Source organism: Palaemon carinicauda, chromosome 17, assembly GCF_036898095.1.
Source record: "Palaemon carinicauda isolate YSFRI2023 chromosome 17, ASM3689809v2, whole genome shotgun sequence".
NCBI classification, from domain to species: Eukaryota; Metazoa; Arthropoda; class Malacostraca; order Decapoda; family Palaemonidae; genus Palaemon; species Palaemon carinicauda.
Genome location: NC_090741.1, coordinates 65,727,638 through 65,754,281, shown reverse-complemented (window position 1 = coordinate 65,754,281; position 26,644 = coordinate 65,727,638). Strand labels below are relative to the sequence as shown.

At 42.9% G+C, this 26,644-nt stretch overlaps 1 protein-coding gene across 1 annotated transcript in view; it reads right to left on the bottom strand.

Moving 5' to 3' along the window:
* Window positions 1–248: 248 nt before the first annotated feature.
* LOC137656836 (ribosomal RNA-processing protein 7 homolog A-like) overlaps window positions 249–26,644 on the bottom strand; it is a 62,891-nt gene continuing 36,495 nt past the window's right edge. The window contains exons 6-7 of the mRNA XM_068391162.1: window positions 13,288–13,412; window positions 249–376 (exon numbers count right to left, since the gene is read on the bottom strand). Of these exons, the coding sequence (XP_068247263.1) occupies window positions 294–376; window positions 13,288–13,412 (208 nt within the window). The 3' untranslated portion in view covers window positions 249–293. The remainder of the gene's footprint in view (window positions 377–13,287; window positions 13,413–26,644) is intronic.

Below are 26,644 nucleotides of genomic sequence, written 5' to 3'. Positions count from 1 at the left end.
ATTTAACTTGACAACAAATTACCACCACCATCAAAAAATAAATACTTTGGGACACCAAAGTGTTATTTAAAACTGTTTACCCATTTAAATTTCAAGTTCTCAAACATTCTACCAACACCGCTTTACTAAATATTAACATATTCAATAAACAAATATTTTACTAAAATACATAACAATATACACCTCAAATATCAACTCTTAGCCCCAAGACAAGATACTGGTGATAACTAGGAAAATGAAAGGTGAAATTTGACAAAATATTATATTACAAATCTTACATGAAGGACACTTGATCAAGGTTTGAACTTTCTTGTCGACTTCATCATGTTTATCCTTTTCTTGTCCTCTTCGAACCTCTTTCGTAACTGAGCAAGTTCTGGAGTGAAAAATAAAATATTTTACAAAACAAAATAAAATCTAAAAATATAATAATAATGAGAAGTCACAGATTGACATAAACACAGTCAAGAAATAAACATTTATATATTCCACCATGTTATCCAGGATTCCTATCACTAACTAGAAAACCTTCATGATACACATAAGATTGTATAAGAAAATTTATGCCTTGTCTCTTCAACCTTTGAATGCACCAATATCTGCTTTTCCTTTCTATATTCACACCAGCTGCTCAACCTTCATCATGATTTGCTCTAATCTTAAACCTTCTTTTAGTAATGAATCATTCAGGACAGCTGTATGAAAATCTAAGTGGGCAACTCTTATTTTTAAATATCCAAAAACTACTATGAATAAGTCATGTTTCACAATTTTGCATTATTGTCACAATTTTCCTTCTTTCCCAAATTGTACATGTATTCTATTCTTCAGGCATGGGTAAAATAGGGGCATTCATCTATCCATTCCACCAGACTTTAACAAAATAAATTAAAAAAAAAAAAAAAAAAAGAGAGAGCTTAGTTTAACACAACTATCTAGTCAGATTTTCCCTTTACAAGATTAAACTCTTAATGAGCTCTCTACAATCTAATTTTCCTGAATTCTCATCTGGTCTGTCATCATGTATGATTTCTTCTATGATTTTCTGAGTTATCCTAACTGTTTATGCCATGCTTATTTCACATCTACCTCTTCTTCGACTAAGACCTCGTGCTATTCTCATAATATGCCTATCGCAGCTAAATCAGTTTGTTTTCCAGCCCCTGGGTACTATATCTTTTCAACTTCCATTTAAACATGATGGTCGTGATGCAACCTAAACATAAATCCCAGCAGTTCGTATCAGAACTCTTCAAAGTTTCCCATATACTTTGAATGAGACATGAACATTGCAGAGATAGACAGCCCTTACACATGCATCATACATTTTTGCTGTCTACTAAAAAGGTCTGGTTATTTACTTGTAATCTAACAATATCTTTTTACATCATTCAAGCTTCTACTTTTTTACCTCGTACTATTCTATTATCAGCGTCATAACAGTGGAACTTCAAATGTTCAAACTCGCAACAAATGTTTCTATGTTGAATAGATTAACATAAGTCCTTTTATAATTTATATATCAAATATCTGTTTTAATGTTGTTAATGTTTTTTAAATTTTTTATTTTAATTTTAATTACTTCTTATATCGTTTATTTATTTCCTAATTTCCTTTCCTCACTGGGCTATTTTTCCATGTTGAAGCCCTTAGGCTTATAGCATCTTGCTTTTCCAACTAAGGTTGTAGCTTAGCTAGTAATAATAATAACAATAATAATAATAATATTGCAAATTAGCAGATAGGACCTACCCACCATGATCTAACCTCGCAAAGTAACATGGTCCTCCTCCCAAATTCCTTTTACAATTAGCCAATCTTATTCACAGCTTTCTAAAGCCCCTGCCCCTTTTATATTTAGAAATCCTAAGTATCTCCTATGATATTACTTTTGATATAAAGTACACTTCTTAGTTCAGTCATACTTTCTCCTGCAATATCCCCAAGGTTAATTTCCCCCTCAACTCTATTCTTTGCGTTCTGGTCTTAATTTGTTGTCTAGTAATTTACAGTCTATTAAATTTCTTATTCCTGATCTGGATATTAGTATACCTGTAGTTTATATGTGGCTGATCTATTTTAGACTTGTCAATTACCTTAAAATATTATATATTTTTTTCATTCATTATTTATATTTACTTTATTTGCTATTCCCCTATTTCCTTTTCTCACCATGCCACTTTTCCCTGTTAGAGCCCTTGGACTTGAAGCATTCGGCTTTTTCACCCAGGGTTTTAGCTTGAGTAATAATAAAATAATGAAATGATTAAAAAAAATATGTAAAATTAAAAAAATGGTAAAATATTAAAATGTTATTTTCATTAGTAAAATAAATTTTTGAATATACTTACCCGATGATCATGTAGCTGTCAACTCTGTTGCCCGACAGAAATCTACGGTCGGGATACGCCAGCGATCGCTATACAGGTGGGGGTGTACACAACAGCGCCATCTGTGAGTAGGTACTCAAGTACTTCTTGTCAACAAGAACTCAATTTTCTCCTCGGTCCACTGGTTCTCTATGGGGAGGAAGGGCGGGTCCTTAAATTCATGATCATCGGGTAAGTATATTCAAAAATTTATTTTACTAATGAAAATAACATTTTTCAATATTAATCTTACCCGATGATCATGTAGCTGATTCACACCCAGGGTGGTGGGTGGAGACCAGCATACATGTTAACAAAGAAGCTAAGTATCCGGAATCTTATTTTAGCCGTTATTCAAAATAACAAACATAAAATAAATAAGTACCTGGTAAGGAAGTCGACTTGAACCATTACTCTGCCTTTTTAAGTACGTCTTCCTTACTGAGCCTCGCGATCCTCTTAGGATGCTGAGCGACTCCTAGGTGCTGAAGTATGAAGGGCTGCAACCCATACTAAAGGACCTCATCACAACCTCTAATCTAGGCGCTTCTCAAGAAAGAATTTGACCACCCGCCAAATCAACCAGGATGCGGAAGGCTTCTTAGCCTTCCGGACAACCCAGAAATATTTCAAGAGAAAGATTAAAAAGGTTCTGGAATTAGGGAATTGTAGTGGTGGAGCCCCCACCACTACTGCACTCGTTGCTACGAATGGTCCCAGAGTGTAGCAGTTCTCGTAAAGAGACTGGACATTCTTAAGATAAAAGACGCGAACACTGATTAGCTTTTCCAAAAAGTTGCGTCGAAAATATTTTGCAGAGATCTATTTTATTAAAAGGTCACGGAAGTTGTGATAGCTCTAACTTCGTGTGTCCTTACCTTCAGCCAAGCTTGGTCTTCCTCATTCAGAAGGGAATGAGCTTCTCGTAATAACAGTCTGAAAATAATAGGATAAAGAATTCTCTGACATAGGCAAAGATGAATTCTTAACTGAACACCATAAAGCTTCAGACGGGCCTCGTAAAGGTTTTTTTAAAAAAGAACTTAAGAGCTCTTACAGGACATAATACTCTTTCTAGTTCATTTCCAACCATACGATAAGTTTGGAATAACGAACGATATTGGTCAAGGCCGAGAAGGCAGCTCGTGTTTGGCTAGAAAACCAAGAAGTAGAACATGTAGCCGTTTCGGATGAAAATCCGATGTTCTTGCTGAAGGCATGAATCTCACTGACTCTTTTAGCTGTGGTTAAGCATATCAGGAAAAGAGTCTTAAAGGTGAGATCTTCCAGGGAGGCTGATTGAAGTGGTTCGAACCTGTCTAACATAAGGAATCTTAGAACCACGTCTAAATTCCAACCAGGTGTAACCAAACGACGCTCCTTCGTGGTCTCAAAAGACTTAAGGAGGTCCTGTAGATCTTTATTGTTGGAAAGATCTAAGCCTCTGTGACGGAAGACTGATGCCAACATGCTTCTGTAACCCTTGAAAGTGGGAGCTGAAAGAGATCGCTCTTTCCTCAGAAATAAGAGGAAGTCAGCTATATGAGTTACAGAGGTACTGGTCGAGGATACGGATACTGACTTGCACCAGTTTAGGAAGATTTCCCACTTCGATTGGTAGACTCTAAGGGTGGATGTTCTCCTTGCTCTAACAATCGCTCTGGTTGCCTCCTTCGAAAAACCTCTAGTTCTCGAGAGTCTTTCGATACTCTGAAGGCAGTGAGACGAAGAGCGTGGAGGCCTTGGAGTACCTTCTTACGCGTGGCAGACGTAGCAGGTCCACCCTTAGGGGAAGAGTTCTGGGAACGTCTACTAGCCATCGAAGTACCTCGGTAAGTTATTCTCTCGCGGGCCAGAGGGAAGCAACTAGTGTCAACTTTGTCCCATCGTGAGAGGCGAACTTCTGCAGTACCTTGTTGACAATCTAGAACGGAGGGAATGCATATAGATCTAGATGAGACTAATCTAGTAGAAAGGCATCTAAAAGAACCACTGCTGGGTCCGGGATAGGTGAGCAAAGTATTGAGAGCCTCTTGGACATCGAGGTTGCGAAGAGATCTATGGTTGGCTGGCCCCAGGTGACCCAAAGTCTCTTGCATACATCTCTGTGGAGGGTCCAATATGTTGGAATTATTGTCCCTTCCTACTGAGACAAACTGCAAAGACATTCAAGTTGCCTTGGAAGAAATTGTTACTAGTGAAAAGTCTAGACCTGTTGAACAGGAGAGGAGGTCACTAGCGAACTCGCACCATGTCAGAGAGTAGGTCCCTCCTTGCCAGGAGATGAACATCAAAGCAGAGAGTTGTCCGTGTTGACCTCCATTACTTTGTCTTGAAGGAGAGACCTGAAGCTTTTCCAGGTCAGACGTACTGCCAGAAGCTTCTTGCAGTTAAAATGCATTGTCCTTTGACTCGAGTTCCATAATCCCGAGCATTCCCTACCGCCTAAGGTCGCACCCCAGCCTACGTCCGATGCGTCTGAGAAGAGAACGTGGTTGGGAGTCTGAACAGTCAGGGGAAGACCCTATAAAAGGTTGATAAAGTCCTTTCCTCAGGTTAGACCAGACTTATCTTCCGGAAACCGGGATCGAGACCGCTTCTAGCGTCTTGTCCTTTTCCAGTGAAGAGCTAGATGAAACCGAAGAGGACGGAGGTGTAGTCTTCCAAGTGACACCAATTGAACCACGGATGACAGTGTCCTAACCAGACTCATCCACAGCCTGACAGGGCCGTATTCCTTCTTCAGCATCTTCTGGATGGATAGCAGGGCTGGGGATTGATCTTCTTGTTCAGCCATGTTCTCATCAGAGGGTTCCTCATCCGAAACTGATGAGGAAACGGCAACGGAGTGGGCAACGTCTGACTCGCTGAATCCGGTCGCACTGGTGGATGCGTGACGGAGCCGGACACAAGATCATGGTACTGCTGCACAGTCTGTGAACTGTCAACCATGGGGATGCGAGGAAGTACAGCGACAACCCGAAACTGTCTAGACTGTCTGGGTAGTACAGACAACCCCTTATCGGGTTGCTGAGGTTGCCGCACTGCGTCACAACAAGTCACCTCTGCTGGTTGTTGAACGTCTTCCCAGTGACACACTGAACGTCCACAACCACCTCCGAGAGTAGCTTAACGTCAACGTGCGACTGGCAACCCACACTGGGTCGCACCGGTGGAGGAACCATCTCAACTGGCGGATGTGAGTAGGATACCTCAGCGTCAACAGGGCGTACAACCAACCGGTAGGAAGGTCGTTGGCAAGAAGGTTCTTCTCCGTAAAAAATCCTCTATCAAGAACTAAGCTTGGACTGCATGTCTTGCAACAAAGCCCAAGGTCTATGGGAGCAGGTGTGGCAACAGACGGGGTTAGCGACTGAAGCGGAACCATTTACCCTCCCTGGAAGCATGTTATGCTTAAATTAAAGTCCATAGGAGGCTAAGCAGCTTAAGGCTCCTCTCCAAATGACAGAGTCCTCAAGGGAATATCAGAAGGAGGGAGAACAGCACTTTCTCATCTACAGGAACCATATCCGAGAAAAGCTAGGTTCTCTCAGTGAGGGTTTCACTGGTGCAAAAGCAGCAGACCAGAAGGCAACGTTATGAAACTGCTTGACATTCTGTGAACTGTCAACCACAACAGGAGCGTGAGGACATACAGCACTGGTGTATAAGTAGCAGACCAGAAGGCAACGTCATGTAACTGTTTGACAGTCTGTGAGTTGGCAACAACCAAAGTTGTGTGGGGAAGCCTCAACTCCTGACTGACTAGTTAGCTGCGGGCGAGTGGTGGTAACCACAGTGTGTTGCGGAGGTTGACACACCGTGTCAAAACACGGCAGCTTGTGGTAGCTCACGCACGGCAACGGAGTGCTCTGTGTGTGGGAGTCATCATACATCTGGCAGGGATGACTGTGCATGGGTGGAGGAGCTCTCACAACAAGAGTGTGAGAGCAGGAAGCCATGCAGGGCGCACAACCGTGGGAGGTGTAGGCCCACGGGTGCATCGTCAACCTACTCCGCAGTCGGAGTGTGGGAGCTGGCAACAACAAAAGCAGAGTGCTGGAGCGTGGGAGGGGCTGCGGTGGGTTGCGGAGCATGCTGAATGGTATGCGGAGCATGCTGTATGGTATGCGGAGCATGCCGCATGGGTTGCGGAGAATGCCGCATAGAGCTGGAACTCGGCAGCTCTACAGCACCTTCCCACTGCTGATGCGGTAGCTCACGCATGTCAACGGAAGGTGCAGCAAGAACATGCGTCTGGCAGGGTGGACTGCGCATCGGAGGTGGAGCTCTCACAGGTGGAGTGTGGGAGCAGGCAGCCGCAGTATCTGCTGAGCGCACAACCTCGGCGGGTTGTAGGTTAACAGGTGCATTGTCAACCTTCCAGCACGATACTCCTGCATGAAGGAGCAAGCTGAGACTGTATAGTCTGCAGCATGGACCACTAGGGTCTATGAAAGACAACAACAAACGGAGCTACTGTCCGTTGTGACTGAGGGTCTAAAACAGCTGGTGCGGCAACAGACGGAGTTACTGCCTGTTGCGGTACCACCTTGCCTCTCTTGGGAGGTGTGCAGTTGTCGTACTGCAGCGAGTCCGAACTGACCCAGTGGCTACACCTAGGCCGTTGGACTTGCGCGGAAGGGACCGACTTGCACTTAAAAGCTGCAAGATTTGGTCCATGGTTTCTGCGAGAAACCTCTTCCGCAGACGAGGAATAAATGGGCTCTCTCGTCTTTGTGTGGGTGGGGTGATCACGTCGGCAACGTGTGTAGATACACCCGAAACCACGGAGGGAAACGTCTGTTCGTCGATCAAGGCCTGTGGAACCCATAAGTCGTTCGACATTACTTCTCCCCTGGGCTTGGGAGCTTGTAAGAGGTATCGGACTAGGTGAACAACTGGCACGAACAGACGAACCCTCGAACGCAACACTGTAACACTTTGCGCATATCACTTTATCACTTTTGATTTTCTGTTTGCACTTATTTCACTGAACTCGAAACTTTAAGTGATTTGTACCTGAAACACGCAATCCTATCCTTCATTAAAAGGTAGTAATTGCGAAAACAGTTTTACAATGTAACAGAAAAACATAATGAAAGATAAAGAATTCAGTGGCTGGAAAAGAGACTAAACACTAGATCAAATAAACTACGTTTAAAATCTCTCACCGCATAAAGCCTGGGAACAAGAATAAAACTCTAGAAACGTTTTACCTTCTTCCCCTATAGCGACTAGGGAGAAGAGTAAAAAACGAGAACAACGTTTCCCGCTTGAACGAAACGTTTATTCTCCTCTCTCTCCCTCCGTCTCTATCTCTCTCTCTCTCTCTCTTGACTTAGAACCTGAGAGATGAGCCCAAATATATATCGTTAAAACATATTATTTGTTAAAGGAAAAAAACTGAAAGGTTTCCCAAATAAAAAGTTCCTTTATTAGAATTAAAACCATTTAAGCTAAGAAAGAATGAACGAAACGCTAGAATCGGTTTACTCTTACTGCAACGTGAAACCGTGAAATACTCTCTCTCTATCGTAACGATAGAGCGCAAGTTGAACGTTCTGAACGTCAACAACTGCGGAGACTAAACTAAACGTTAGTTCATCTTTGAAAACAGTACGAGACTATCAAAGAAATTCTTTCAAAAACATTAAAATTAAAATAGCATAAATTCTTAACAGGAAATACGATATGACGGGCTCAATGTTAATCAACTTCGGTTCCAAGTAAGGACCGCCTACTATTAGGCAAGGTCGCATATAAACAAACATAAAAATTAAGTTTTATAAGTTTATAATAAATGGAAAGTTAATCGAAGAGGCCTATAAATGGCGGAGAGATATAAACTAAATCTATAACTTTGTTAAGCAAAATTACCAAAAACCTAAACACACTTCCGTCTAAGGGAAGGGTCGGTCAAGAAAAGTGAAAGAGAGTCCATACTCTCTTCGTCACCATAATTAAATCTATCCAAAACGAGTTCAAGTTTTGAAATGAAGATAAAACCCCTGCATAGCGAAAGCTCAAAACTGGAATAGTGTACTTCACCAAAAAGTTGTGAAAACAAATCCAGTTAGGGATGGCGTATTAGTAGGTCTTGCCGGTGGCACGACAGAGGAAAAATTGAGTTCTTGTTGACAAGAAGTACTTGAGTACCTACTCACAGATGGCGCTGTTGTGTACACCCCCACCTGTATAGCGATCGCTGGCGTATCCCGACCGTAGATTTCTGTCGGGCAACAGAGTTGACAGCTACATGATCATCGGGTAAGATTAATATTGAAAAATAAATAATAATAATGATAATACTAAAATAATAAAATAATAATAATAAAAATAATAAAATAATGATATCTATATACAGTAATAATAATAATAATAAATAATAATAATGATAATAATAATAGGATATTTGATCCTCCTAGTATCCCTCTCCAATTTGTCCAACTGTAGCATTTCTGCTATCCAGAACAAATATTCCAACTTGGTTCCACCATTTCTGAATATGAGCTAATGCTCTCATGTTATCTAAAAAAAAAAAAACCCTTGAATATTGAGCTTGAAGGGCTCTGAACACAGGGAGAAGTCCTGGAAATTGATATGAAGCATTGATTCTTGCGATCAACTTCCCTTACAGATGGAGATAATCTAGTGTTGCTTCCCACCCTTTGTGTGTGAAGCATCTGTGAACAGAGGGATCTAGAATCCTTAGAAACTACCTAGATTAATAGAAGAGGACTGTCCTACCAACTAAGAAGTTGAAGTTGATTCTTCATTATTGGAATAGTGATTGGCTAGATTGAATATCTCCTTCCGATTTCGATTAAGGTGACATTGAAATACTCTTAATTTTAGCTAACACATCAGCAGGAACTTCTTTAGGGAAGCCATGGTCCTAAACAGCCTCATCCGCATCTGAAATGAAAATGACCTCATCTTCTTGAATTTCCCCAACAACAGTAGAAAAGACTGAATCCTCTCAACCGACGGGAAATCATGAAAACATTACCATTCCCAAATAAAGATTCTTCCGGGTCTGATCAGAAGAGACTTCTAAAACTGACCAGGATGACATGAAACCATATCCATTTGGAGACAGAATCCATCATATTGGTGAAGATTTGTAGGTGTCCTCAAATTGAAACAGCACTTAAATTGGTGAACTTCAAACCTCTTGTGAAACAATGGAATTTTCTCGAATCTACATGAATAGTAATGTGAAAGTAAGCATTTGTTGTGTCGACTGAAAATGTACAATTTCCTTTCCATACTGCCCACAACACTGTGGAGAGTATTTCCATAAAAATCTTGATTAGACCTGAAAACTTGTTGAGACTTGAAACATCTAGTACAGGTACCAGTCTCCAAACTCACAAAGCTTTAGAAACTAAGAATAACATATTGTAAAGACCCGGAGATGGTTTCAAAACCTCTCCACTAGAAGTTTGCCAGTCTCTAATGACAAAACCTTGGACTTTGCTGAATGGATAGACAACCTGGAAGTGGTACTGGTATCTTGGACAAGGGAGGATTGAAGTAAAGAACTATTCAGTAACCCTCCTTGACCACGGCGGACATCCATGGATCTGGATGGAAGGACCGGCTGAAGAAGTTGACGCTTCTGCCCTAGAGCGCCAGTTCTTTGAGATGGCCTTGAGATCCTTCCTTTCCCTTGATTGACTGACAAAACCCCCAAGAAGAGAATTTTTTTCTGAGTTGTTTCTTACGGCTTCTGAACTTCTGGAGCTATGGGAGGAGGTACTTGTGTCCTCGTAGAATCCAAAGGTGTTGGTTGGTCCAGCTCTATCGGAGACAGCCAATAGGAGTCAGTAGTTATATGATCTCTCTTGAACCTCTGCCCGTCCTTATGACTAGGGTGTCTCCTGTAGGAGGGGTCGATAGATGACGTCTCCTCTTCCACTGCAGGTTAATTGAGATGATACCTAGGCTGTGTTGCAGTCTGATGACCTTCTTAGGAGAGCTGCGGTGAGATGTCCATTGTAGGGGCCTCTGTTTTGTTGGAGTGCTGTTATATCGTGTGTCTAGAGGGCTAAAAGATCTGGAATATCTTGAGACTTCAAGAGGAATCACGTGGGTACCTAGAGGTGGAGCTGTTGGAGGCTCATAAATCCCCTCTGCGAATTCCAGTCGTACTGCTGATACCAGGTTCGTAAACCAGTTGTGCTTTGCAAAAGGTCAAGCTTCCAGATGAGTTTTCTTGGGAAATTTACTTGCCTTCAGCGGTGTCTCAAAGGTGTAGAACGGCTTGCTGGAATGCTATGTTCAACCAATGTATTCTTTTCCTTAGTGTCGTTCCCTCTAGTTACCTGCTGTTCATTGCCCGGTTGTCATCAAAAGACTCGGTGACCGTTGGCGAGGTGAACATTGACAGGGCAAACATTGTTGGCAGGGAGAATGTTTTTGTCTTGGCGAACGTTTCTGGCGAGGTGAACGCTGGAGTAGCGAGCGCTGGAGTAGAAAATGTTGCCGAGACGATCGTTGTTGGGGAGATCACTGGTGAGGCTAACACTGTCTAAAAGAGCATTGGTGAAAAGATCGCTGGTGAGAAGATCACTGGTGAGGCAAATGTTGTTATCAAAGAGCGTTGGCGAGGAGATCACTGGCGAGGTGATCATTGGCGAGGCAAACGCTGGAGCGGAAAGCACTGGCGTGGAGAATGTTGCCAAGACGACCGTTGTTGGTGAAATCATTAGCATTGGCGAGGAGATCGCTGGCGAGGTAAATGATAGGAAAGTAAACGCTGGCCAGGAGAGCGCTGATGAGGCGAACGCTAGTAAGGTGAACGCTGATGAGCCAAATGCTGGCAAGGTGAGCGTTGTCGAGGTGAACGCTGGCGGCTGGCAATAGTGAGGCGAGTGTAACTGCCTGATACATGTCTGAGAGTGCTGATATAATATGTTGTGAGACATCGATGATAGTGCACAGTATACTTCAGAAATTGTTGAACCGGAAGGTTTGCGAGGGGGCAAATATGGTCTAGCAAACTAGCTACTCTGGACTAATGAGGATATTGCAGAAGAGTTAAAACTCTCACCAAGCAGAGGAGTTCGCCCAGCCCCTCACTAAGAGTAGGTGGATGGGCGCGCTCCCCGAGGCGAGAATTTGTGTCAATTTGCTCACAGCAAGACAAACTAGACGCTGACTGATGAGGTTGACGCTGGCGTGACTGCAGAGAAGAAGGTTAACTATGTCAGAAGTAAAAACCTTAGGCGCTACTCCCGGAGATGTAGGCCTAGCAAAACGGAAAACATTTTGCTGTGTCCTATGGATATGACAATGAGGGGCAAGAGCTGTAAACAGCTGCCGAACCCCTTCATCGTCTTGCTCTGACAAGCTATGCTCTGAAATGCTTAAAGGCACCATGGAGGAGTCTCGTACTCGCTAGCGGAATCCTCTGAGAGGTGCCAAATCAGAGGGGTGACGAACTTCTGGAAGTGATGGCGATCATCGGCTAACAGTGGAAGCAAACTTTGCATACCCTCAGCCTACTGAGAAGACTCAGGCTGAGGGCAGGCATCAAAAGCAACAGGCAAAACCTGGCCACGGCCAGTTTCTGGGTTCACCCCGAAGAGATCCTCCGATGAGAAACCCCAAGGTGTACTCAACTACTTCTCTTGCCTAACTACTGAAGGACAATTCAGTAGGTTGAACAAGAGGCGTTGAGACTACTGCTGGTAAGGACACAAGAGGTTCCTCTGGCCTACGGTGTTCGGAATCTCTAAGGGGGAGACTGAAGTCTTCACCTTGGGGTGCAGGTGAACGCTCCCACTGTGTCCCCGCCCACACAGCCTTAACAAGCTGTTCCTTAGAAAGAGAACCCAAAATCCCCAAGGATAGCCAAACAGTCACAAAGCACCAGTAGTAAGATACTCCCTTGTGTTTGAGGGCGGTGCCACTTCGCTAGGGGAAGCGACGGGGGCTTCTCTGTCAAGTTATCCGGGGGTCACTCTTACTCGAACGGTCCCCAGAGTTTCGAAATCGGTCAAGCAGATGGAATGGCAAGATCGTGCCGACAAACAAGGAAGTCTGGGCTTCTTCCCCTTTGAGGATGAACCCAAAGGGGATGGGTCCCACTTACAATTCTTCTTTCATCGTCTAGCAAATCTCTGCCACTGGGAGGATGGCCACTACCTACACAAATTATACAGAGATTATTGGGAGCACGAATGGCAATGCAGGAAGGACAGAGGTCACGTGGGCCCGTCTCTACAGCGGACACGTAGGTGCCGCATTGGCGCCCTTCCACACCTAAACAAACAGGCATGGTTTGAATCTCCCAACACAACACAACACTTTCACTTTTAACAGAAAAAGGGGTTCAAAAGAACTAGCCAGTTTAACAAAAGGTTTACGGGAGAGACAGGCAGGAATGTCCGATCTCTTCCGAGCCAAAATAAAAAGTTGATGTAACTTAACCAGTGAGTGTGTAAGCGGGGTCACTAGTCTAACCCCGCTAACTATGGGTAGTTATATCTTGCTATATCTTCCAGATTCACCTAATAATATCCACTGTAATGAGCGTAAGGGTTTGTATTCATGTCGGAACAAAACTAGAACTAACATAAGAGCCAACACTGACAAGAGACTAATGATGGCAGGTGTGTTTTCCCACACCATGGGTTGTCATTAGTCGCCCAGATGTCACCCTAGTGAGAGAGAGCTGTGGCATCTTGAAAGGAAGAAAATTTTAAATCATTCAGTATTTTGGGGTAGCATCAATGTAAGTCATCTTTGAGAACAAAGTAATACGAACATTAAGGGGAGTTTCAGGGAAATAAATGTAAATTGCCCTAATTCTTTGGGGATTACAACTCGGCATACCACATTCCATGTAATGATTTTTAAAAGGAAAAATGAGACACCAAACAGTGCACATAAATAGTACAGTACTTACTGTCAATTTTGCTCTGTCTTTGTTGAAAGGCATAGAATTTCACTAGTTCAGCCTGCTTTTTCTTCTTCCTCTTAGTTTTCTTCTTAAATTCATTCTCTTTCAACAACTTTGGCTTTACAGTTTTCCTGGAAAAAAGATTCTACTTTACAAATATTCAAACCAATGAACGAGAATATTTATACAGATTAAGGTACTAGAAAAATTGCCAAATTAAACATTTCCAAATAAACCAAGCTTCTTTACTAATATTGTAATAATTCACTCAAAGAACAATACAAAAGAAATCTAACTGATGCAGAGACTAAAAAACTAGAACTCACACCAACCAAAAGGTTTAATTTGACCCCATAAACAACCTTACACTGATCACAAAAATCTTAACTTTGGTTTCATTTGTTAACAAAATGCTTGCTAATCATTGATATTATATAATTATATATTTAATTTCTATCTAGCTCAAAGAATGCCATTACTTCCTCAAAATAGATTGAAGTTTGTCGGTGTGATGCATTGCTTTGAAATCATCCATAGCATAACACTTCTATATTCAGACCAACTTTGCAAATTACATATGAACATTGATCAACAAGAATAATTATTATTCAAACAAGTTGAGTTTCAAAGTCTTTCATAGAACTGGCCTAATAGAATTTCGTTTGAATGAATGTTTAAAAAAAGACAAAAGTGAAGAAATAGACAAAAGAATAGGAAAAAACCAACAAAGAGAGAATGGATGCCATAATGAAATTATAAAATACCCAAAAGTAGAGCATTATAGCAGTTTCTCATATGAGCTACATATTATTTTTATTGTTTTGATTGAGGGAGAAATCCTATTTAAAATTAGTCTTCTTAAATAAACATGCTCCATCAGCACCAGTAATTTTGTATAAAATCTTCACTATCTTGTCGAATATGCATAAAGGAGCAAACAAGGTTTGCCTTGGTACAAACATTAATGCATCTCCAGGGCAAAATACAGTAACTACAAAATAATAAGGTTACTTCTGGGTTTTGTTTTCACGGCCAAACAATAAAGAAATTCGGTAGATGTGGATTGCGGCATGATACGTTGTCATGGACAACCGCTATCCATGGTGCAGCCTGCTTGAGACAAGCGTCTCATCACAACACTTTTGAGGTCAAAGACTGCAGGGATGGCTGAGGCAGGACCTTTGGTAAATGACTCAGGTTTGCATAGCGAGAAAAAATACAAATTCTTTTAAAATGTTATTTTCATTAGTAAAATAAATTTTTGAATATACTTACCCGATAATCATGTAGCTGTCAACTCCGTTGCACGACAGAATTCTACGGAAGGGATACGCCAGCGATCGCTATACAAGAGGGGGGTGTACTCACAAGCGCCACCTGTGGCCAGGTACTGCAGTACTTCTTGTTGACACCACCTCAATTTTTCCTCGGTCCACTGGTTCTATGGGGAGGAAGGGTGGGTCAATTAAATCATGATTATCGGGTAAGTATATTCAAAAATTTATTTTACTAATGAAAATAACATTTTTCAATATTAATCTTACCCGATAATCATGTAGCTGATTCACACCCAGGGAGGTGGGTGAAAACCAGTGTACATGTATATCAAGAAGCTAAGTATCCCGTATTTCATATTATCAGTTATTCAAAATAACAATGAAATTATAAGTACCTGGTAAGGAAGTCGACTTGAGCCATTACTCTGCCTTAAATAAGTTCGTCTTCCTTACTGAGCGCAGCGTTCCTCTTAGGAGGCTGAACAACTCTAAGGTGCTGAAGTATCAAGGGCTGCAACCCATACTAAAGGACCTCATCACAACCTTTAACCTCGGCGCTTCTCAAGAAAGAATTGACCACCCGCCAAATCAACAAGGATGTGGAAGGCTTCTTAGCCGACCGTACAACCCATAAAAAGTATTCAAGAGAAAGGTTAAAAGGTTATGGGATTATGGGAATGTAGTGGCTGAGCCCTCGCCTACTACTGCATTCGTTGCTACGAATGGTCCCAGGGTGTAGCAGTACTCGTAAAGAGACTGGACATCTTTGAGATAGAATGATGCGAACACTGACTTGCTTCTCCAATAGGTTGCATCCATAACACTCTGCAGAGAACGGTTCTGTTTGAAGGCCACTGAAGTAGCCACAGCTCCCACTTCATGTGTCCTTACCTTCAGCAAAGCAAGGTCTTCTTCCTTCAGATGAGAATGTGCTTCCCTAATCAGAAGCCTGAATAGGTAAGAAACTGAGTTCTTAGACCTTGGAAAAGAAGGTTTCTTGATAGCACACCATAAGGCTTCTGATTGTCCTCGTAAAGGTTAAGACCTTTTTAGATAGTACCTAAGAGCTCTAACTGGGCAAAGTACTCTCTCCAGATCATTCCCCACCAAGTTGGACAGGCTTGGGATCTCGAACGACTTAGGCCAAGGACGTGAAGGAAGCTCGTTTAGCAAAAACCGAGCTGCAAGGAACATGTAGCCGTTTCAGATGTGAAAACAATGATCCTGCTGAAGGCGTGGATCTCACTTACTCTTTTAGCTGTTGTCAAGCACACGAGGAAAAGAGTTTTTTAATGTGAGGTCCTAAAAAGAGGCTGATTGGAGAGGTTCAAATCTTGATGACATAAGGAACCTTAGGACCACGTCTAGATTCCAGCCTGGAGTGGACAACCGACGTTCCTTTGAGGTCTCAAAAGACCTAGGGAGGTCCTGTAGATCTTTGTTGGTGGAAAGATCCAAGCCTCTGTGGCGGAAAACCGCTGCCAACATACTTCTGTAACCCTTGATCGTAGGAGCTGAAAGGGATCTTACTTTCCTTAGATGTAACAGGAAGTCAGCAATCTGGGTTACAGTGGTACTGGTTGAGGAAACTGCATTGGTCTTGTACCAGCTACGGAAGACTTCCCCTTGAGACTGATAGATTCTGAGAGTGGATGTTCTCCTTGCTCTGGCTGCCTCCTTCGAAAAGCCCCTAGCTCTTGAGAGTCTTTCGAAAGTCTGAAGGCAGTCAGACGAAGAGCGTGGAGGTTTGGGTGTACCTTCTTTACGTGAGGTTGACGTAGAAGGGTCACTCCTAGAGGAAGAGTCCTGGGAATGTCGACCAGCCATTGCAGTATCTCTATGAACCATTCTCTCGCGGGCCAGAGCGGAGCCAACGTCAGCCGTGTCCCTTTGCGAGAGGAGAACTTCTGAAGTACCCTGTTGACAATCTTGAACGGCGGGAATGCATACAGGTCGAGATGGGACCAATCCAGCAGAAAAGCATCCACGTGAACTGCTGCTGGGTCTGGAATCGGAGAACAATACAACAGGAGTCTCTAGGTTATCGAGGTAGCGAACAGATCTATGGTTGGCTGACCCCACAGGGCCCAAAGTCTGCTGCAAACATTCTTGTGAAGGGTCCACTCTGTGGGGATGACCTGACCCTTCCGGCTGAGGCGATCTGCCATGACATTCATACCGCCCTGAATGAACCTCGTTATCAGCGTGAGCTTTCGATCTTTTGACCAGATGAGGAGGTCCCTTGCGATCTAGAACAACTTCCACGAAAGAGTCCCTCCCTGCTTGAAGATGTAAGCCAGGGCTGTGGTGTTGTCAGAGTCCACCTCCACCACCTTGTTAAGCTGGAGGGACTTGAAGTTTATCAAGGCCAGAAGAACCGCCAATAACTCCTTGCAATTGATGTGAAGTGTCCTTTGCTCCTGATTCCATGTTCCCGAGCATTCCTGTCCGTCCAAAGTCGCACCCCAGCCCGTGTCTGATGCGTCCGAGAGGAGACGGCGGTCGGGTTTCTGAACAGCCAAAGGTAGACTTCCTTGAGAAGAAAGCTGTTCTTACACCACGCGAGAGAAGACCTCCTCTCTTCGGAAACAGGAACTGAGACCGTCTCTAGCGTCATGTCCTTTATCCAGTGAGCAGCTAGATGATACTGAAGGGGGGGGAGGTGGAGTCTCCCTAACACGATGAACAGGGCCAGCGATGAAAGTGTCCCTGTTAGACTCATCCACTACCTGACTGAGCATCGGTTCCTTCTCAGCATGCTCTGGATGCATTCTAGGGCTTGGAAGATCCTTGGGGCCGACGGAAAAGCCTGAAAAGCTCGACTCTGAAGATCCATACCCAGGTAGACAATGGTCTGGGATGGGACGAGCTGAGACTCCTCAAAACTGACCAGGAGGCCCAGTTCCTTGGTCAGATCCAAAGTCCATCTGAGAATCTCCAGACAGCGACAACTTGTGGGAGCTCTTAAAAGCCAGTCGTCTGATGGAGCCGGACACAAGATCATGGTACTGCTGCACAGTCTGTGAACTGTCAACCATGGGGAAGCGAGGAAGTACAGTGACAACCCGAAGCTGTCTAGACTGTCTGGGTCGTACAGACAACTCCTTATCGGGTTGCTGAGGTTGCCGCACTGCGTCACAACAAGTCACTTCTGCTGGTTGTTGAACGTCTTCCCAGTGACACACTGACTCCGTAAACAAAAAAATCCTCTAACAAGGACTAAGCTTGGACTGCATGTCTTGCAACACAGCTCAAGGTCTATGGGAGCAGGTGTGGTAACAGACGGGGTTAGCGACTGAAGTGGAACCATTACCTTCCCTGGAAGCATGTTATGCTTAAATAAAAGTCCAAAGGAGGCTACGCACTAAAGGCTCCTCTCCAAATGACAGAGTCCTCAAGGGAATATCAGAAGGAGGGAGAAAAGCACTTTCTCATCTACAGGGACCATATCCGAGAAAAGCTAAGTTCTCTCAGTGAGGGTTTCACTGGTGCAAAAGCAGCAGACTAGAAGGCAACGTTATGAAACTGCTTGACAGTCTAGTGAGTTGGCAACAACCAAAGATGTGTGACTGAGAAGCATGCGGTAAGGTATGCAGAGCATGCTGTATGCAGAGCATGCTGTATGCAGAGCATGCTGTATGTAGAGCATGCTGTAAGGTAAGCAGAGCATGTTGCATGGCGTGTAACATTTCTCAGAAATTCCATGACCAGTGCTAGATTGAGTAATATCGCATTACTGTCCATTGAAAGTGCACGTGCCGAGGGAATTGATTTAGACTGTTTTGTTGATGAATTTGATAGCCGGCATGATAATCGTAGAATTAAGCTGCACTAAATATACGCACTATAATCTACTTCACCTCAGGAAAGGGAAACTCGCCCTGTTGGCAACACTGCATTACTTCATGCATGCTTGCATGGGGTTTTAATATCAACATAATATTTACATTACATTCATAACTCATGATTCATTTTTGTTTTGAAGATATTTTTGCCATATTTTGCGATTTTGTTAAAAATATATTGCAAGGAATACATATATATTTGTTTATTTAAGTAATACGAATAACTTCCATTATCATAATGTTTGTGTAGGCATACATGTATATGATTACCAATGCAAGTTATGAAAGTAATGAGGTGTTATTATTGTCATTTGTTATTTCAAAGTTGAATGGGAAGAGGCTCAAGTTGAGGAGAAAGTGGCAGATGCATGCGTTGAGGTGGCTGACTCATAGCATGAGGTTCCTGCCTCAAGAGTTGCGCTTGCCTCAAGGGTTGAGGTGGCTGCGCAGAGAGAGGCTCTTGACTCACGAGTTGAGGTTCTTGAGGTGTGAGCTGCGAGAGTTGAGGTAGCGGCTGCGCAGAACGCAGTTCCTGTCTCACGAGTTGAGGTTCCTGAGGAGCTAGCCTCAAGAGTTGAGGCTCTCGCCTTGAGGAAAGTTGAGGTAGCAGCTGCGAGAGCTGAGGTGGCTGCCTCAAGGATGGTAGAGGTTGTCGTACCTCAAAAGGTTGTTGCCTCGAAGATGGTCTAACTGCAAGAAAATCTTGCCTCAAGGCAAAAGACTCCTGCTCCCATTGTTGAGGTTGCCTTAAGGAAGGTTGAGGTTGCTGCACAACGCTGGTAACTGGCAACTCCGAACGCGGTAAGGTAGCTTGAGGAACCTCAACTTCGTACGCCTGGCAGACTGGACTGCGGTGAGGCGGAGCGCTCGCAGGAGGAGGTGTAACCTTCTCAGCCTGAAACTCACGCATTAAGACCGCAAGCTGCGACTGCATGGACTGCAGCAAAGTTATCTTGGGATCAACAGACGATAAGGTCTGTTGAGGCAAAGCCTTAACAGAAGATGAGGTCTGTTGAGGCATCGCCTTACCTCTCTTAGGAGGTGTGCAGTCACCTGATGACTGCGGAGAGTCAGAGCTAACCCAATGACTGCATCCGGGTTGTTGAACTCTAGAGGTCTGGACTTTACGTTTAAGAGTCCAGCGTTTTCTCCCCGAAATTTCTTCTGCAGACGAGCAAAATAAGGGCTCAATCGTCTGCGGGTGGGAGTGACGGTCTCTGTAAGACACGCCCGCAACCACCGAGGATACTTCTGTGCGCCGATCAAGGCCTGCCGAACCCTTTTGCCCTTCGACATTGCTTCTCCCCTGGGCTTGGGAGCTTGCAAGAGGTCCCGGACTGGGAGGACGACTGGCACGCACAGAAGTACCCTCACGCACGACACTGACACACTTTGCGCTAATCACTTATCACTTTTGATTTTCTGTTTGCACTTATTTCACTGAACTCGAAACTTTAAGTGGTTTGTACCTGAAACACGCAATTCTATCCTTCCTTAAAAGTTAGTAATTGCGAAAACAGAATTACAATGTAACAGAAAAATCTAATGAAAGATAAATAATTCAGTGGCTGGAAAGAGACTAAACACTAGATCAAATAAACTACGTTTAAAATCTCTCACCGCATAAAGCTTGAGAACAAGAATAAAACTCTAGAAACGTTTACCTTCTTCCCCTAAAGAGACTAGGGAGAAGAGCAAAAACGATAACAACGTAACTCGCTTGAACGAAACGTTTATCCAGCTCTCTCTCCCTCTGTCTCTATCTCTCTCTCTCTCTCTCTCTTGACTTAGAACCTGAGAGAAGAGCCCAATCATATATATCGTTAAAACATATTATTGTTAAAGGAAAAAAACTGAAATATTTCCCAAATAAAAAGTTCCTTTATTAGAATTAAAACCATTAAGCTAAGAAAGAATGAACAAAACGCTAGAAACGGTTACTCTTACTGCAACGTGACACCGTGAAAATTCTCTCTCTATCGTAACGATAGAGCGCAAGTTGAACGTTCTGAACGTCAACAACTGCAGAGACAAAACAAAACGTTAGTTCAACTTTGAAAACAGTACGAGACTATCAAAGAAATTCTTTCAAAAACATTAAAATAGCATAATATGTTAACAGGTAAAACCGAAATGACGGGCTCAATGTTAATTAACTTCGGTACCAAGAAAAGACCGCCTACTATTAGGAAAGGTCGCTATAAACAAATATAAAAATTAATTTTAATAAGTTTATAATAAAAGGAAGTTAATCGAAGAGGCCTATAAAAGGCGGAGAGATATAAAATAAATCTATAACTTTTGTTAAGCAAAATTAAGAAAGAGAGTCTATACTCTCTTAGACACCAACACTTCCGTCTAAGGGAAGGGTCGGCCATTTAAAGGTGAAAGAGAGTTCATACTCTCTTCGTCACCATAATTAATCAAATTAATTCCAAAAGCTAGCTAAGCTAATAATAAAACTTCCTGAATAGCGAAAGCTGAAATCTTAGAGCAATACTTCACCAAAAACCGTGAACAAGACTCCAAAATTATAAGCGTATCCATGAACGTCTTGCCGGAAGCACGACAGAGGAAAAATTGAGGTGGTGTCAACAAGAAGTACTGCAGTACCTGGCCACAGGTGGCGCTTGTGAGTACACCCCCCTCTTGTATAGCGATCGCTGGCGTATCCCTTCCGTAGAATTCTGTCGGGCAACGGAGTTGACAGCTACATGATTATCGGGTAAGATTAATATTGAAAATTTGTAGTTTCTTCGTATGTGGATACAAACTTCTGAGCTATTTAATGGGGAGTCTTCCTTAGGAGGGAGGAAGTCTTCGCAAAGTAGGGGGTCTGCCTTTATCCTCTATATATAGTTAAAGTGAATTATTTGTGAACAGTTTTGCGGCTCTTAAGAGGCATAGCTTTTTATGTCAGCCACAAATAAGCTATTCTTACCTGCATTAGGGAGCATTTCAAGAGGGCTTCAAGTCCGATCAGAATCACTATTCACATTTATGCTTATAAACACCCTTAAATGCAGAGAATAACTGATACCCGAGAGCTAGAAAAAACTTAAGGCTATTTGTTATGCAGCCACAAGGGGGACTAACAAAAAGGTGTCTAAAGTCTAAGGACTTGTGTGTGTGCAGTTTTTAAGGCAGTTGTTAATAAAAAAAAAGGTTTGTCTTTTTAAGACTCCTGCTTTTAGAACCTGAGCTACCGAGTGGATTTTGCGGAATGCCAAAGTTGTTACAAGCCCACGAATGTCTTGGGCCTGAGGGGGGGGGGGGGGGCCTTGAAGACACTTCCCCTGAAGATTTATAAGCTCTCACAACAATTTTTCTTAACCAGAGAGAAATTATATTTCCAGAAACTTTCTTTTTGGAGCGGCCAGCGCTCACAAACAGATTGGAGATTCTGGGCCTCAAATTCTTTGTTCTTTCCAGGTATTCACGTACTGCTCTCACACAGGATATAGTAACATATCATCCGGGTCATCAGTTACCTCTTTGAAAGACAAGATCATGAAAGAGTCAAATCTGAAATAATCAACCGGATTTTGGGTTTTAGCCACAAATTCAGGAACAAAGGACAAAGATAGTTCTCTCCACCCACTGGAATGTAGCAATGTGAGATATACCATGAAGTTCACTCCTCTTGGCCGAAGCTTAGGCAACGAGGAAGAATTTTTTTCAAGGTAAGATCTCTTTCTAAGGCTTTGTGCTTAGGTTTGTACAGGCCTTTCTTTAAGTCCCATAGTACTTTGGTCATACCACAGGAGGAGAGTTTTAATTCTGGAGGAGGGCAAGACTGCTCAAAACTCCTCATTAGGACTGAGAGATCTGATAGGTCCAACCCTTTCAGTTTGAGAAGGTGGCTCAAGGCCGAGTGGTAGCCTTTCACTGCTGGGTAATAGTTTACAACACCACACACTCCATTTACTCCAATATAATGTAATCCTGTAGTTCTCCCCTTCTTGCACAGTAATTAGGTGGTTACTTAAATTCTGGGAATGCAATAATTATTAAGATATGTTGAAGAGGGTTATAAAAAGAAAATAGCTCGGTTTCCTCACTATACGACTTGGAACTCACATGTCAACATAGGCAACCAAACAGAATTTGTGATGCCAGCGTACATAAACAAAAGTTTGTGATGCCAGCGTACATTTGATATACTGTATATTCAAAATATACTTAATTAAAAATGGATGAATTACTCAAAAGTGTCCATAAAATATGCAATTTACAAATAGTGACAATTTTGAGTGATCACTCAATTTTTGATTAAGTATATTTTGAATATACAGTATGTCCTTGCCTAGATACCTGAAGGACTGGTTGGAGACTAGACTGGACTTCTGCAGGTTCAGTTGAACTTTTAACTCCCTGCTCAGATCTAGTAATAGGTCTATGTGCTTAAGTAGGAGACCTTGGGACTCTGCCAAGAGAAGCAAATTGTCTAGATATCTCATGAGCCTGATGCCCATGCATGTACCCATTTCGATACAAGGACAAAGACTCTGGTAAATACATATGGGGATGTGGACAGGCTAAAGCACAGCACATTGAACTGGAACAGTCTTTCCCAAAAGCAAACCCTTAGGCACTTCCTTGAGGTTGGATGGATGGGGACCTGAAAGTAGGCATCTTTCTGGTCTATGGTTAGAAGATAGTCGTCCTTCCTGATGGTTGTCCAGGCCACCAGCCACCCGTTGAGATACTACAGCTACAGAGTTATGGGGCCCTTTGACTGGCCAGACAGTACTACGTTGGATCCTTCTCTCTGGTTACGGTTCATTTTCCTTTTGCCTACACCGAATGGTCTGGCCTATTCTCTATGTATTCTCCTCTGTCCTTATACACCAAAGGAACACTGAGATTACCAAACAATTCTTTTTCACCGAAGGGGTTAACCACTGCACTGTAATTGTTCAGTAGCCACTTTCCTCTTGGTAAGGGTAGAAGAGACTCTTTAGCTTTGGTAAGCAGCTCTTCTAGGAAAAGGACACTCCAAAATCAAACCATTGTTCTCTAGTCTTGGGTAGCGCCATAGCCTCTATATCATGGTCTTCCACTGTTTTGGGTTACAGTTCTCTTGCTTGAGGGTACACTCAGGCACACTATTCTGTCATATTTTGCTTACTCTTGTTTTGTTAAAGTTTTCATAGTGTATATAGGAAATATTTATTTTAATGTTACTGTTCTTAGAATATTTTATATTTCCTTGTTTCCTTTCCTCACTGGGCTATTTTCCCTAGGGTTGTAGCTTAGCAAGTAATAATAATAATAATAATAAAAATAATAATAATAATAACTGAGAGTACCAGGTAAGCCATGCCTGGGTCAATAGGGAGGGAACTCTAACCAGTGACAGAGTTAACATAGAAATGTCTCTGATGCAGTAGAGGTAATAGCGGAAGTTTCGATGACCTGCTCGCCTTTTAGGAGTGTTCTTCTGCTAAGATCAGCAAGTTCAAAAACTCTACCATGTCTCTTGTTTGGTTAGACAGAGGTACGTCAAATCTTAGTTTTGGACTTTGAGATAAAGGGAAGGTATCATCAATAGCTCAATGTCTACTAGCAGTCTAGGCTAGTGGCGGGTCCTTTAAGCCTCGTAAGCAATGGATGAGCTTCACAATTTTAATAAAGTGTGAAACTTCTGAGCTTACTACAGGAGCCTCAAGGAAGGTAAATCAATAGAGCTAGTACTGTACTTGCACTTGCCAAGAGGTTATTTGGAGTCATCAATCATAACAACATCTCTGTGGGGATGCTCTGACTTAACAGAGCTCTCAATCCTTCCTCTAACGTCCTTTCTCTCCCTTAGATAACAGGGAGAGGAGGCAGCGAAGGAGTGGGAGGAATTCAGTTTGCTCCCAAAAAAAGGGATCACCATCTCTGTCTTGATTGGGAAGCCAAGGAATTGAAGTCTCTCTCGAAACTTGATTTACAGAGCAAGAGCCAGTTTTCAAAACTCTGCCACCTTGAATGTCTATGGCAGGGCCTACATCTATGTCTCCCCGTCCACTTGTCTACAACGGATGGGGGGTAATCCTCAGGAAGGGGGGAAATCTTTCACGCCCTTATCACTTCTTATACCTAAAAAGACTTCTCTAAGAAAGAAGTGTTCAAAAGAACGCTTACTCTGGTATTCACGACCCTCAGACGAAAAGTAAGAACGCGGTCTATCTGGACGATCAGTGGGTTTCTTAGTATAAGACGAATGGTTCTTATTCGTGTATGGAAAGATTCTATCGTATCTGTCCATAGCCAAGAGTTTACAAAACTCTGGGGGACTCGAGACTTCGGAGGAGAATCATTACACCTATCATAAGGGCATATAGTCCTGTTCCTGGATTCACGATCACGGCACTGTGGAGGAATACTCTCGTGCGTTAAGATAGCAGCACCTTCAGTGACATCACGACGCTTGGGGGTGACAACTTGCTTGGATCTGTCGACCTACCTCGGCTGCAGGGGGTAGCCTCACGCGGCCTGTACAGTGACATCATGAGGCTTGGATGCGTTGGCACATTCATGACTGTGAATGTTTGCCCTAACCGCACTTCTAGCTTAAAATCTAGGTAAAGCAGGAATTGTTACACTTGACTTTCCAGCTTTAGGAAGCTGGGAAGGAAAAGCCTGCGTTGAGAATGAAGGAATTGCCACCTCTGGAGAGGGGACACAGCTTGAGCAGTCTGGCCACCCTCATAGTAGAATGAAGACAAATCTCTCTCCTCATTCCGGCCACTCTTCTGCGGAGTTCTCTGCCAAGGACCCCTAAGAGTACAAGGCAAACCTTTTTCGATAACACGAGCTGGAGACCGGCTGCTAGGCTCTTACAACACTGCTGCCTCAGTAGGAGGGGAAATAACATGCTAGACTCTAAGGTCTTGACGGGAACAAGAAGCATGCACTGTTTTAATGGGAGAGACTTCAACAGCAGTGAATATCTGATTTGCATATTCAGATAGATAAAGATCTCCACTCCACACACTTGGGGAGGTGGGGGTGGGGGGTTGGATACATTGACAGATTTGGCACTGAAGCATGCAGCGGATCTGGCTCAGGGAACGTAGCCAGGGGTCTGTGATAAGAACAAGTTCTACCACATAATGCACATTAACACTTGGAAATATAATACTGTATTAACAAAATGCCCATCCCCCTCTGGGACAGAAGCCACAATGGGCGCCTGACAAGAGGGCCCTTGAGGGGAGATAATGTTCGACACCACAACTACCTTTCGTTTCTTCTCACAGGAAGGAGAAGTAGGAGAGCGATCCGTCTTGGTTCACTTCTTCTGGCAGGAACGATATCTATCCCAGTGGGAGGACGACCATTCTTTACAATACTAACATGGAGATTATACCAAACATCTTTTCCCTCCACACAACGGGCATACTTGGCGAGGGTCCACTTCTATCCGGCTCATAAAAGTGCAACACAAACGACCAGTACGGCCTGGTCAGGAACGCATCATATTCGACAGTTGAAAACAAGGCACACACTCGAAACACCAATAATGAAATAGCAAGTGAACTAATCGAGGCAGACGAGCGGGTGAAGCGGTTGTCTGATCGTAAGGGTACGTCCTTCTACCTCCGTGGCCAGAAGTTAAGTGGTGAGACAATTGTCCCAAGCAGGTTGCATCATGTGATAGCGGTTGCCCATGGCAATGTATTATGGCGCAATCCACCTCTACCAGATTTCTTTTTTGTCTGGCCGTGAAAACAAAACCCCAGAAGAAACCCCATTAAATGACTCAGAAGTTTGTATCCACGTAGGAATAAATAGTAGTTCTATCCTTAAGATACAGTAATGGAAAAGTTGCATCTTAAATGATCCAACAGCAACTGGATAGTTATCAGGTCTTCCACACAGTAAATACGCATGATGTGCAGGATTACCACTTGGCAATCGAGATGTCTTTACAAAAGCATTTGGAAGTTTATACACTTTATTCCCATACCAATATTACCACACCTACAACTATTTCTGCTATTTCTATCAGTCTAATAAATAATGTTTTCCTATCAAGCTAGACAATGTGGTCAGTTTCCAAACAATGGAATATTGCTCTTCTCTGGCTTAACAGACAATGACCAGGCATATAATCACAAAGAAGACCTATATAAGATGAAAGATGAAACCACCACACGGACGTAGAAATCTAAAAAATTCCTGTTTCAACTCTGTCAAATGGTTTTTCATTAATTCTTTTATCAATACTATCAAAATTTACAATATAAA